General features: G+C 40.6%; 1 protein-coding gene across 1 annotated transcript; it reads right to left on the bottom strand.

Moving 5' to 3' along the window:
• Positions 1-1,914: 1,914 nt before the first annotated feature.
• LOC113124529 (kinesin-like protein KIF2A) lies at positions 1,915-13,215 on the bottom strand. Its single transcript, XM_026297484.1, has 21 exons — positions 13,097-13,215; positions 12,101-12,195; positions 11,549-11,668; positions 11,346-11,400; positions 10,919-11,038; positions 10,362-10,462; positions 10,173-10,268; positions 9,456-9,510; positions 9,178-9,340; positions 9,009-9,099; positions 8,872-8,935; positions 8,697-8,788; positions 8,040-8,182; positions 7,710-7,914; positions 7,265-7,375; positions 6,765-6,832; positions 5,111-5,188; positions 4,516-4,660; positions 3,689-3,790; positions 2,929-3,064; positions 1,915-2,634 (listed from the first exon to the last, which is right to left on the bottom strand). Exons 1-21 carry the CDS (start codon positions 13,155-13,157, stop codon positions 2,549-2,551), a joined length of 2,187 nt encoding a protein of 728 aa, XP_026153269.1. The 5' UTR covers positions 13,158-13,215; the 3' UTR covers positions 1,915-2,548.
• Between the last annotated feature and the right edge of the window lie 701 nt (positions 13,216-13,916).

Below are 13,916 nucleotides of genomic sequence, written 5' to 3'. Positions count from 1 at the left end.
CGTTTCCTCATTCGCCTGGCCTGTCAATCAAACGTGTTGCTAGGTGACAGCTGGGCGTCATTGTCTCCGCCCCTTCCCTGTCGGCCCCGCCTCTGAGCAGTGAAAAGTTCCCGGATGAAATGAAACAATAGTAAGTTTACTCGCTATGTAACAGGTACAGTGTATTTTGAATAGGTTACAATATTATAGATTATTTGTTTTATATTGTAAAAAAGAAACTATGAAACGAATTTTCTGTGACGCAGATTATTTTGTTTGTGTGATGTTATGGCAGCCGCTTTATGCCACGGCGGTGTACCGTTCCCAGTTTTTATGCTAACGTTAGTTAAGCTATGCTAATCATTTTATGGACAAATTAATCACGCAAGATAAAAATATTTTAATTATTTACGCTTAGAGATGCTGATAGGTGGGATTAGACACAGCAAGGCCAGCTTTACCACATTTAGTCTTTGCTAAACTAAGCTAAGCTAACTGCTAGCTGTACCTTCTTATGTATTGTGTTCAGGAACAGCTCAGCACAAAACCCACATTGTTTTCTACAAGTTTAAAACAAGACATAATGATATTAATAAAGCCACTGATCAGAACTTGTAGAAATATTTTATATCATTAGCTAATCATTACGTACTAAGGGCTCGAAATTGCGACCATAATCAGGTCATTGCGACCTTGCTTGGAGCGCAACAGCGCATGCACTACAAAAACGTTGAGGCTCGTATGTTCAGGTGCGTGAGCTACATAAGAAAATGGCGGAACAGAGGAAAACTATCAATATGAGCGACACCTGTCTCGTTAAAAGCTACAGTTTGGAGACATTTTGGATTTCATGAAATTGAATCAGAACAAGGGAGACGTGCAGAGTTGTGGAAACTACAGAGGAGAGTTCAAGGTGGAGGTGGGACTGCACCAAGGATCGGCTTTGAGCCCCTTCTTGTTTGCTGTGGTGATGGACAGGCTGACAACCACTGGACTGATAAAAAAAAAAAACTGATATGCAACACCTGCTGTTTCAGTCCATGTGTGGAACTGTGCACATCAGCAAAGGTAAGAATTACCGTCTTGCTGTGTGTGTACTCTTGCTAAACACTGTTGGCGCTGTGATAATTCAATCCTAAAAATAAAGATAAGTATACATCATAAGTATACACCATTTGAACCGTGAGGTTTTCCGTTTTAAAATTATATATACTTTGTCAGACTTCAAATTCAAAATTAGGCCGACGATCTTTGAAAATAGATTTGGAAATACAATTTCCCGGCATGAGTACGGTTCTGGTTCTTTTTGCCTTTGAGAATAGTTCTTCATGAACTCTGGTGCTGCACGATGAACCTCGGATCAATGAGACACCTGATGGTGCTGTGTGATAAGAATCTGAAATGCCTAAAACATCTGCACAGTACTGTGTATTTCAGTTATTGTGTTTTTTTTAATTTTATTTGGTGCTCTTAAATTTTTTGATGGTGTTCCCAACTTTGAAAACTTAGGAGCACCAGTGCTACCATGTAAAAATGTGAATTTCTAGTACTGTGTACACATTTGGTAACACTTAATGTTACCATTTTAGCATCAATAAGCAGCAAACACTTGTAACACTATAATCTAAACAAATATGTGTGTATTAATGTATTTGTTAATAACTCCCTATCCCTATGGATGTTGACAAATACTGTAAAAACTTAAAAATGTCCTTATAGCTGCTTACAACATTAGTGCTGTAAACCATTATTAGAGTTTATGTACTGCTATATACTATAGGTATAGGCAGGCCTAAAGTTTTACCTAGCTGCAGTCATTTTAAAAGCTTTACATAATAAATGAAAACAAGCACAGCAAGAAGTAGCATTTGTTTATTATGGCAAATGAAAAATCTCTTTTAATTGAATGTCACACTCACATCAGCTGTTTTGTCTTTGATTATGGTGCCCCTCTTAGGTCATTTAATGTAACAGAAGATTAGTTTTGTGTTTAATTGGTTTCTCAATCAAACTTCTGTTACATACAGTATTAACACACACGCACACACATACACATACACACAGTGGCTCATTTTACACATGGACATGTCCTGTTCACCCCTGAGCTGAAACAAGGTGAAAAACAGGAAGAAAAGTCCTCTGAATATTGCACAAAATGGCAAAAGCTGTTTACAAAATTGGCTATAATGAGGATAAGTCATGATTGCCCCTGTAAAAAAAAAAAAAAAAAATCATTTGTTCACCTTTTTTTTTGTTTGTTTGTTTGTTTGTTTTACAATGAAGCACTTGTGATTGATCACACATACAGAAACCTTGTAAATACACATCACAGGAAGAGGGAGAGCAAACACAGTCTGCTCTTTGGTTTTACAGATGGATGATGGGAAGCGATGGCAGTCTGTACAGCACAGATGTGGAGTGGAGAGACCAAACGTACAGAGACAGTAAGTCATAAAATCACAGCTGAGCTGTATCAGCTCTGTTGTCATTAGTGACCTCCTAAAAGGCAGGTCTTCATCTTCCTCAGTACAAGTCAATATTACAGTGAAATCTCATATTTTATTTGTGTCTAAAGTGCACGAGGCCTCTTGGGGGTGATTTGTTTGCTAGCTTGTTCCTCTTCCTGGAGTGTACACCGGAAAGACTTGACTTTATCTGAAAGAAAAGAGAATATCACAGCACAGGCTATAAAGACTCAAAAAATACTTGCTAATCTCTGAAGCCCATATCAGACATGAAATATAAAACACTGCGGAAGCGTGGCTTTAAGGCTGTAACTTTGACCTAATTGATTAATTAATCCATAAAACTCTGATGGATTACCATTTGTGAGTATCCTGTAAAGGCAACAGGATTCAGACATTAGACCTATATGTTAATTTGCCATCATGTAAAGGCTTGAGTGCCTGAAAAGGGCTTAATATTAGGTGATTGTACAAATGATTTTACCTCTGAGCTCAGTCAGAATGTCTATCTTCTGGTCCAGGATTTGTTCTAGCTGAGTTGCATATGACTCGACATCGTAGTCCACTTCCTCAGTCATTTCCAGAAGCACCTTCTCATCTTCCAGCCAGCGGATTGATTCCTGTAACGGACATTCTGGAGTTTAACTCCTTCTATTTGGTTTCAACTTCATAACTTGACCAGGGATATCCTGATCAAGTTTACTGACATCAATATTGGTTATCTGCCAAAACCAAGTTCCACCTGATACTTTTATTTACTTAAATTTTGATAACCTGTCCAAAAACAGTAGTCCTTTATGTACTTGGACACTAATATTTCCTAATCTTGATCCTGGTCCTGAAGCTTTTCATCCACTATGCAGTTCTGCTGTAAAAGCTGAGGGATGAAACATAGACCCCTTGTTTTATGACGAAATGCAAACCAAAGTTCAACTCGGGGTCATATGCAGCATCAGCAGTCATATCTTTCAAAGTTACAATCTATGTAGAACAAAATTCACTCTTTGCTTTTTGGAAGCTGAAGCTAAACTTATCTAAAAATATGTTTACACTTTGTCATTACAGATTATCCAGTGCAAACAAAAATTGCAGTTTTTACTTAAAATTAAATACAAAGTGTGCAAAAAGTGAAGTCTGAAGGCTTTCTGAAGTGCTCCTGCTGTATTTCAACATCTTTCATGTGTTTTCTACCTGAGGCCTAAACTACAATACATAATATATATATTTCAGTTGGACTGCTTTACCTGGAAAACCACCCTGTGATCCTCCAGAACCTGTTCCTCCATCTCCACCAGCTGAGAGACGGCTTCGTGGAAAGTGAAAAGCTGTGGGGAAACCTCTTCCTCCTGCAGAGAGCACAACCATTAACGTCACTAACCTGCTGTAAGACTCTACAGCCTGAAACCACAAAACTGTGGTTTGAAACCAGCTGATTGTGTATTAAACCTGCTTAGTGAAAGCACTTTCTTTGTCTCTTAGTATCAAACTCTCCTCTTCGTGTTAATATTCCTTCACAGTCGCCTTTAATCGCATTTATTTGATTTGTCAAATAATGTATGTATTTGAATTGTCATATAAGTTGATATTTACTTTGGAATATATTTTTGCACTGGGTGAAAACTGGATTTTAGAGCGCTGTAGTCCTGACCTTATGTGACGCTCTGTCTGGCCTTAGTTCAATCTGTTTCTTTTATGTCTTTCTGAAAAAAATGTTCCTGGGGTTTACTTTCCATATTCTAAGACAAAGCAGGTGCCATTAGAAGATCAAACCTAGATAATGGTGCTTATTAAAGTCAAAATGCTTATGGTTGAATAAACAACCATATTAAATAGTTTTTAAAAATATATTGTCCTTATTTGAAGGTTGAATTTTTAGCTATTAGCACAGTTTTAAATGTCATTGTGAATATAAATGATGTTTTCTTATTTGGATGACAACCTAAAACCACCAAGGACAGGAGGAAGGAACCATTTAAATGGCACATTTCAGAATGTGAGACTTAAATAACGTAAACCTATCCTAAATCAAGCCTGCTGTACATACACCTGAGTGAAACACTGTTTGTCTTACGTTCTGTTCACAGAGCAGCTTCAGGTCGTCTCTCTGTGGAGAGCTCCCTACTCCCCACTGAGCCTCCAGCACCTCCAGCTGGTTGATGTGTCCTCCCTGACGGCTCTCCAACACTGCTGCCGGGTCCACCGCGAGCTCCTTCACCCTGACGACACATCAGTGCTGCCTGTTAACCACTGGTGAGCAACAACGGTACACAGTTTGCAGTTTATCAATACAGACATGCTGCTGGTGAAAATGCTCAGCATGTCGGGAAAAATAAAAGCAGGTGAACAAAAAAAAACGGTCATGAAAACAAAAGAATAACATCTGTGGAACAGAGGAAGAAGATGCATCAGGCTTTGATCTGCATATTAATTCTTGGTAGCTCAATTAATTGATTATCTTTTTCATGGGATTTATTGATAATATAGACCTAGAGTTTTTCCAAATTTAACCTTGGCCTAAACTACACCTGTTATGCCTCTAAATGGTTTGAGGAATCTACTAGAATAATGAGCAATATTAATGGGAGGTGTAGGTGATGCTATATGTTACTATGGACTTGAAGGGACCTGTAGAGAGAATAATGGGAGATGGAGTGAAGTGATCATACTCATAAGACGGGGAGAGGTCAGAGCGACCGCTCTGGGTGAAGGGGATGTCTGAAGGACTTATCCCGAACTCTTTGACTCTGGAAACAGGAGAGAGGGAAGAGGGTCAGGTGCAAACATGCAAGTTAATTTAAATCAGCCTAACGAACATGTGAGGGGGAGGGAAACAAATACCACCTGGGTGACAGATGGACACTGAAGAATTTATTATAGAAAATTTAACTGATGTGCTGATATAAAAAAAAACAAAACATCAAAAGCTGAGTTATCTAGTAACTTTAGTTCCTTTTCAGAATGAATCAAACAAAATAGAGTATAATCATTACACTTTATTGATCCCCAGAATATAAAGTACTTCAAATTAGAAGTATATAAGGTAATTTCAGTTACCCAGCGGTATATAAAGTACCTCAAATTAGAAGTATATAAGGTAGTTAACGTCAGCTACCTGGCAGTATATAAAGTACTTCAAATTAGAAGTATATAAGGTAGTTAACGTCAGCTACCCAGCAGTATGGAAAGTACTTCAAATTAGAAGTATATAAGGTAGTTAACGTCAGCTACCCAGCGGTATATAAAGTACTTCAAATTAGAAGTATATAAGGTAGTTAACGTCAGCTACCCGGCAGTATATAAAGTACTTCAAATTAGAAGTACATAAGGTAGTTAACGTCAGCTACCCAGCGGTATATAAAGTACTTCAAATTAGAAGTATATAAGGTAGTTAACGTCAGCTAACCAGCGGTATATAAAGTACTTCAAATTAGAAGTATATAAGGTAGTTAACGTCAGCTACCCAGCGGTATATAAAGTACTTCAAATTAGAAGTATATAAGGTAGTTAACGTCAGCTACCCAGCGGTATATAAAGTACTTCAAATTAGAAGTATATAAGGTAGTTAACGTCAGCTACCCAGCGGTATATAAAGTACTTCAAATTAGAAGTATATAAGGTAGTTAACGTCAGCTAACCAGCGGTATATAAAGTACTTCAAATTAGAAGTACATAAGGTAGTTAACGTCAGCTACCCAGCGGTATATAAAGTACTTCAAATTAGAAGTATATAAGGTAGTTAACGTCAGCTACCCAGCGGTATATAAAGTACTTCAAATTAGAAGTACATAAGGTAGTTAACGTCAGCTACCCAGCGGTATATAAAGTACTTCAAATTAGAAGTATATAAGGTAGTTAACGTCAGCTACCCAGCGGTATATAAAGTACTTCAAATTAGAAGTACATAAGGTAGTTAACGTCAGCTACCCGGCGGTATATAAAGTACTTCAAATTAGAAGTATATAAGGTAGTTAACGTCAGCTACCCGGCAGTATATAAAGTACTTCAAATTAGAAGTACATAAGGTAGTTAACGTCAGCTACCCAGCGGTATATAAAGTACTTCAAATTAGAAGTACATAAGGTAGTTAACGTCAGCTACCCAGCGGTATATGAAGTACTTCAAATTAGAAGTATATAAGGTAGTTAGCGCCACCTTTACCAGCTGCAACATTGAGTACTTCTTTCACTCCTGGACTTTCAGAGTCTTTCAGCTCAATGATTTGGTTCCCCCTCAAATAAACCCACTGTACACAACCTGCGGTGTGCTTGACTGACAAGATATGAAAACATCTTTTTGCCGTTTCAGAAGAATCGGTTTTACCTGTTGGCATATCGCAGCGTGTTCAGAGTGTTTTCACAAGAGGCCATTCCAGGAGAGATGGTTGCAATCTATGCAGGGAAACATTGGAGAGTTGGATAAATATTTATCAAGACTTCATCCAACACTGGCCAAGTCCAGCTATTTTCCCTCCAAGTGACTCTTCACAGAAGTGTGAATAAATCCAACTTGAATTTTTTTTTTTTAACTGGAGCTGACATTTTGGACTTGAAAATCTGATTTATGGAGTAGTTTCTTATCAAAACAAACATGAAGGAACAAATTGTAACCAAGCAGCTTCTGAGGAAACTCTTCCTGATGTTCACCCTTGGCATTTTGAGAGACAAAATGTAATTTACACACATGAATACGAACTATTAGCATTTTAAAAAAAAATCTGATTATACTAAACAAATCAGGTCTGTGACGTCAACGCAGCCTTAGATATTGTCAGTAATGCGTCAGTGGGTACAGTAGCCACATGGAGCTCTGTTGTTTCTTACCATGCATGTCCTGGAGTTTTCCCCTATGAAGGAGTCCCTCAGCACCTGGGTTAACTTGCTGGCTCTGAACGGAGTGTGAGGTTTGTTTCTGCCCAAGGCTCGAATACATTCCTGCAGACAGCAAAGGAACATCATCAGGAGCTGTGCAGAGTTTTGACTTCAAAACTTACAGCTCAGTATTCCTGGAACAAAGAGTCGACGAAAGGAAGAAAACTTGAAAAATTTCACTGGTTCTAGTTTCTAAAATGTGACAAATTGAATATCTTGAATATGTGCTTGGGCAAAACAAGCAACCTGAAGATGTCATCTGGCTGGTTATGGAGAAAATAATTTCCATCACATCTTGACGTTTCATACTTATTCAACCATGTATTCATCTGTCAGCACTGTTGTACTGTCTGCTACAGTCACAGTGTATGAACCTTTAGGGCAAAGATGCACAGACCTTTAGTGCCAGCAGGCTCTTGTTGATCTCGGCTCCTTCGAGGCGAGTCTGACGGTCAGCGCTAGATGTGTCTGCCCCTCTTTCATTCCCCGCCAGGTCAATAAGAGAAAACTTTCCATGCATCTTCCCCCGCCGGCGCAGAATGATCTGAAACACGGCGTGGCTCCGAGAAGAGTGGGCGTTTGCTGAGGTCTGACCAGAAGTCCTGACAGGGACACACAGAAAACCCAAGGCTTCTTTCTGAGGACAATATTTACTGATCCAGATGGACTCAAAGCAAAGTATTTTTGCTGCAGTTTCATTTAAACGATGATCTGCTCTCATGTTTACCGGCAGCTGTTTCCCATTTCGATGAGTTTGAGGACGTCCTCTGTGCATTTCACCTCCCGCTCCTGCAGCCCGACCACCTGCACCTGCTGCTTCCCGTCCTCCAGGACCCGTAACTTGGCTTTACGGTTTAGTAGGTCAAACACCTTCAATACAGACATAAACTGGTTCAGGAATTCATCTCATGTCTCTACAGCTCTATTGCTTCAGCTTTTGAATATGCTGCAATAAATCACCAGCTGGAGTGAAAACAAAACCACAACAGAAAAAAAATATCTGTTGTATGAAAAGACAGTTCGTTGTCAAATGTGCAATTACTGGGAACAAGTCTAATAAGTCTAATAACGCTTCTACTTAGTAGAGGATAAGAGAAGAAAGAAAAATTACCTAAATATCTTTCCTTCTACAGACTGTCTCTACTCAAATGCCAGTTCTTGCTGACCCCTAAAAACGTTATGACAAATCTCCAGCGTTTCTCAAAACATTTTTTAAGTGAACAAAGTTGATCAAATTATTTCACTTCTGGTCTTAAAAATAAAATTGTCACTGACACTTTGACACGCCTGCTTTCCTGCTCTGAGATGCTCCACTAACACAGGCTCTCGGTTAACGCTCGACAGTAATCTTAATAAAATAATTACTGAGTTAAAGGTCACTTACCTTCCCGCTATAAATCTCAAAAAATGTGGCAAACACTTGCAGATCCAACTTCTTGTAATTTGGCTTCTTTAACATGAGAAACACGTCCCTGGCTGCACGATGAAAGAAAGAGAAAGTTGAATTCAGTCAAACTGAATAACCAGCCGTAAAGGTAGATGTAAGAGGGGAAACTAACCAGAGAGTGCGTAGATCCCTTTGGAGCAGTCCTGGTTCTTCCCTGAAAAGTCTCCTCCCATCGTCTGAAAGGAGAAACGCGTTACAGCAGGAAAAACTGCACTAAAACATAAACACTTCTCAAGTTAAAGTGCTCACATGAGTTTTTCCGCTTCCAGTTTGTCCGTATGCAAAGCACGTTGCCATTCCCCTCTCAAAAATAGTCTCAACCAGCGGCTGAGCAGTGAACCTGCGAGCAGAGGTTTGTTAGCCACAGGATTTTTGTTCAGGGTGCAGCTGTATGTAACTCACACTATTAACACGTCACCTGTAAACCATCTCATTGGTGGAGTTCTCGTCAAAGGCGTAGTCGAATCGGAAAGTTTGGTTCTCCAAGTAGCGGGTCAGGTCGACTTTCTGCTTGGGCTCATGCACCATGACCACGTCCTTACTGGGAATGGTGATCACATCTAAATCCTTCGCTGTCAGCTCTAAACAAACAGGCACAGATGCATTTCCAGATGAAACAGCAGTTACTGTGAGTTTAAGACGGAACAAAAACTCACTTTGCTCTGTCTGAACGCACCTTCTGCATAAATCTCTCACCTTTTTTGTTGAGGGGACGTGCACGCACACATACACATATCCTGTGCTCCTCGATCTGAAACATCAGAACATGCAGATAAAATGTCACTTATGACCTTGTGAAGAATTTTAACCATCACAGACAGTTCCCCATTAATTTCCTCCTGTATAGCTTTGAATTTGGAAAACTAATTATTACACATTAACACTTTGACATATGTTCTGTATCAGCTTATTTCAGCTCTTTATCAAAGCTACGTGAGAAATATCAAACCTAACATATTTTTAGTTTTTAAGGCTGCGCTGTGCCATCAGTCAGATATATTGTGCATCATTTTATTTACACAAGAAATTTAGTGTATTTGGCAACTTTGGCATATAAACCAGAATTTAAAATATTGACTGTGTGAGCTTAAACAATGAACAAAATCTTTAAAATACAAAAATGAATTGAAAAGGAAAGAGAGACTGAGCTTGTTAAAAATACAGCGTACAGTGTTTTAATAAATATTCATTTATTTCTAATGAAATCTCACCATTGTCTCTGTCTCTTACCTGATATATAAATATGTTAAAGCTGGTCACTGCCTGGTGATCATGAAGAAATTAACCAGAGGCTGATGTCCTCACTTCTCTACTTAATTATCTGGAAACCCTCATTAACTTGTCACACATTGTGGGAGGGTAAATAAAGTGTAGTAGACTGAATCAGGAGACACGCCTCTAAACCAGACTTACCAGATCATTAGTGGTTAAAGGCCTGTAGTCCAGACTGGCTCTAAAGTCTCTGATCATACACATAATTTCATAGTTTGGTAAGTTAACGTCCACCTCCTGCCAAAAGAGAAAACAAAAGTATTAGAACTATCATTTATACGTTATTCCTAATAAACAGGCAGCAGGGTTTTATGTCTGTTTGCTCCTCACCTGTGCTCTTTTCTCTCTGAGCTCTTGCTGCTGAAGTCGTCTTTTTTCTCGTTTTTCCTGCAGCTTCTCCACTTCCTTCACACAGTTGGATTTCCTCCGTGCTGGAAAAAAAAAGGAAGCAAGATTATCAGATAATCACAATTTGGTTTCCTGTGCAAATAGGTTAGTTAGAAGTGTTAATGGTGACGTTTATGGTGATTTGTTCCCAGTAAAATAAAAACCGACTTTTAAGTGGTTCTCCACTTTTCTGAATATCATGTAATGCATTTATATCTGATTTTCTTTCCACATTTATGCTAATTCGAACAGCCAGAGCTGAAACCTAAAACAAGTGCTGTGGTGTGAGTCTTGAGTCCCGACACTGTGAAAGAGCCTTTGAGGCCCTGACAGCTGTGCGGGCGTGTGACATCACTGCCTCTGGCCTCTGAAACGTACCGTCCACTAGAAAACAGAGACACTGGAAACCACCTCAGAGTCCAGCAGGGAACACAGAAGTGAGACATGTGGTCCTGAATCACCTCTGACGTGTGTTACCTCATGTAGGACTCATGTGTTACCGTTCTGCTGCTGGATCAGAGTCTCTTTTGGTGCAGGCTGTGGAGCGATGGCGGGTGGAGGCGGCTCTGCAGCTTGGCTGTGCTGGCTGGGACGGGCCCGGGTGGTTCCCACTGCAGCAGCTGAGGAGCAGAATCCGGGATAATCGCTCATTTATTCAAGTTAAAGTGTCAGTACTCCTCCCTTAGCTGCATTGTTCTCTATTCACGCAGATAGTATTTGTTTTATTTAAAGCTGAATCAGATGTTTTTTCCCTCAAAGTGACTCAAATCACATGTGAACAAACCACAATCAAATATGAAATACCCTCCACCAGAAAACAGAGAGACCAGGATGGTCCAGCTGATTTGAGTCACTACAGGGACTGGACTGAGTATCGAGCCAGTCTCCTCAGATTCAGTGGGTCATAGGTCTATAAATCAAACATACCTCTGTTCTCCCGTGGTGCGTTCTCAGGCTTAGGTATTGCAGTAATTCGTCTGGTCTGACAATAAAAACAGAGCATAAACCAAACCAGAGCTGAATATAGATCCATTTTATAGACACTGCTCAAAAACACATACATGCCAAAATCATAATGCTTTAAGTTATGGATTCCTGAGCCAGCCAACATGCAGATCTGGGGAGCCAACCTTGGGCACTTTGCTGGTTTTGGCAACACTGGATGGAGGAAGAGGAGCCTCAGGACTCTGTGGTATCTCATCATCCGGAGCAACATCTGGATTCAGAGCGAAGATGCTCTCCAGGTCGATCTGAGGCAGAGTGTGGAGGAGTAGCAGCACCAATTAAATCTACAGAAGCATCAAGTTTTAATGACACATTTAACCGTTTGCTATCTATTTATCTTCTGAAGCCTTTTGGTTCCCGGTCAGTCGATCTTTGGGACAGGGATGGTAGAGAGAAATTGGAGCTAAAAGGACTGGACTAACATTAAGATGCCGTCCATCTTGCAAACAGCTGTATTATGTTGAGTTGTATTGGATATACTTTACGCTGGGCTTGGTGTGTGTCAGCAGCCTGAGCTTTGTATTGTTGAACCTCCGTTAAAATTAATAAGATAATTTCACTGTTTAGTTCCACAAAACTTTCTTTCCTGGCACTTTGAGCTGTCTAAAAGAAGAAAGGGGATGAATGATCATGGGAGTAAGGCAGTAACTGCATACCAGCACAGTACTGTACTGTACCTCTTTCCCTTTGGTGTCCCCGTTCTCGATCCACTCCACTGTCACACTCTCATTGTCTTCATGCAGGGATGTGACCATCGCCTGGTGTATTCGTCCTGCAGTGGGAGCCACAGAGACAGAATATAAAGAGATGAGTGGCCTGGTAGACGATAAATATTCTCCCTGAGCCTTAAATCACAGACGTCAACACTTGCACTGAGCCATGAACCAAAGATGCAGAATCTCTTATTGACGAGATCATGTGCAAGAAAATGTCAGTACCTAACATTTTAGATTTTGGATGTCTTCAGGCACATACTGACACCAAAAACCAGGAGACTTGGATGCTAATGGGTGTGGCTCTATAGGGATGATAAGACCTTCCATCATTCACCTCAGTATGTGTGCCACACAGCTTCAGCTGCTGCAGTGCATGCATGTTCGTTGGATACTTTGCAGCGAGCCTGTCGTTAAAAATCACACATTTCATGGCAAAAATTAGCTTTAACGCGGGCTATTTGTTGTGTCAGTGAGACGAGATGCAGTCAGAGGGGAGAGGCCCCATGCGTGCAGCCATCCATCCATCAGCCCGTGATTCACAGGCCACTGCTGGATGGTGCAGTGCAGGCTGCTGCATGCATCCCACCCTGTGCTGGAGACTCTTCAGCCATGCTTCAGAGGAGAGGGAGGACAAGGAAAGGCTGTGCAGGTGTCATTTTTGGCTAAAGTCACAGCCGCACAGGTGCACGGCCCCGCCCGCCTGGTACCCCGGCCGGCCGGCGTGCGCCTGCCGGACTCGCATCGCACAGCAGCTTGGTAATAAAAGACATTTTCTGTCAGGCTGTGGCGCTTCACCCACCGGGTTTTAACACCAGAAAACCAAGACATCTCTGCAGAGGAGATGATGTAGCAGCCTGCTAGTTAGCATAGACACCCGCTGCGGTAACCAGTGCGGTACCGTGAGCTCCTCTCCTCCGGACCCGCCGGATGGAGAGCGCTGTCTGAGGGTGAACGTACCGTCGCTCCGTTTTATCTCCACGTAAATACCCACGAAGATCTTCCCGAAGATCCCGGCCATCTCCCCCGGTGCCTGGTGCTCGTGTTTTTGTGCAGTTTGTGTCTGTGCTGCTGCAGAATCTGAGGTCACTATCGGTCACTCATAGGAAGGGAGGGAGCCGCTGCGCATGCGCTTTCGACAAGCACCAAGAAGTCATATTTTACCAAATTAATTAAAACATCATTTGACAAGAAGAAGGTCCAAAACCAGAAGCAGGTTAGTGAGGTCTCAAATCTAATAAATTCAATCAGTTTTCAATCAGAATGTGTATTTGCCACATCGGTATACACTCATTGGCCACTTTATTAGGTACACCTATTCAACACAGCAACCCAATGTATTCAGGTTGTCTCTGATGAGTTTCCAGCACCTTGTTGAATCTCGAGCAAAAGGGGGTCCAACCCAGTACTAGCAAGGTGTGCCTAATAAACTGGCCGGTGAGTGTATTTATTTTATTTGACCTTTATTTGTCCAAAATGAAAAACCACTTTAGACAAAAGAGCTTTATTTGTATAGTCCATTTCAATTCTGTGGGTTTTACAGAAGAAAAGAAAAGTTTTTACATTAAAAACAGCATAAAAGCTGTATAAAGCAGCAAAAGTACAGCAGAGAACCTAATCAATTAAAGGCAGAGTGCAGGTTAAATTTGAAATGGCCTATTAGAAAATAACAGGAGCATTTTTAAATCTATTCTGTAGGTAATTGGTGGCGCTGCAAAGATTTGAGAACAGCAGTGATGTGCTTCTTATTAAAACTCTGGCAGCCCTAAGACCATAACAA

The sequence above is a fragment of the Mastacembelus armatus genome, chromosome 12 (genome assembly GCF_900324485.2).
Source record: "Mastacembelus armatus chromosome 12, fMasArm1.2, whole genome shotgun sequence".
In the NCBI taxonomy this organism is placed as follows: Eukaryota; Metazoa; Chordata; class Actinopteri; order Synbranchiformes; family Mastacembelidae; genus Mastacembelus; species Mastacembelus armatus.
Note: the sequence above shows the minus strand (reverse complement) of the source record. Positions and strands in the feature narration are given on the sequence as shown.

What these genes read in the sequence shown, in the direction of transcription:
- LOC113124529 (XM_026297484.1), bottom strand. Translation starts at nt 13,157, where the DNA reads ATGGCCGGGATCTTCGGGAAGATCTTCGTGGGTATTTACGTGGAGATA. An exon ending in TCAGAGAGAAAAGAGCACAG is followed by an intron (nt 10,269 to 10,361) that starts GTGAGGAGCAAA and finishes CTCTTTTGGCAG; the next exon opens with GAGGTGGACGTTAACTTACC. An exon ending in AGGGATCTACGCACTCTCTG is followed by an intron (nt 8,789 to 8,871) that starts GTTAGTTTCCCC and finishes TTCATCGTGCAG; the next exon opens with CCAGGGACGTGTTTCTCATG.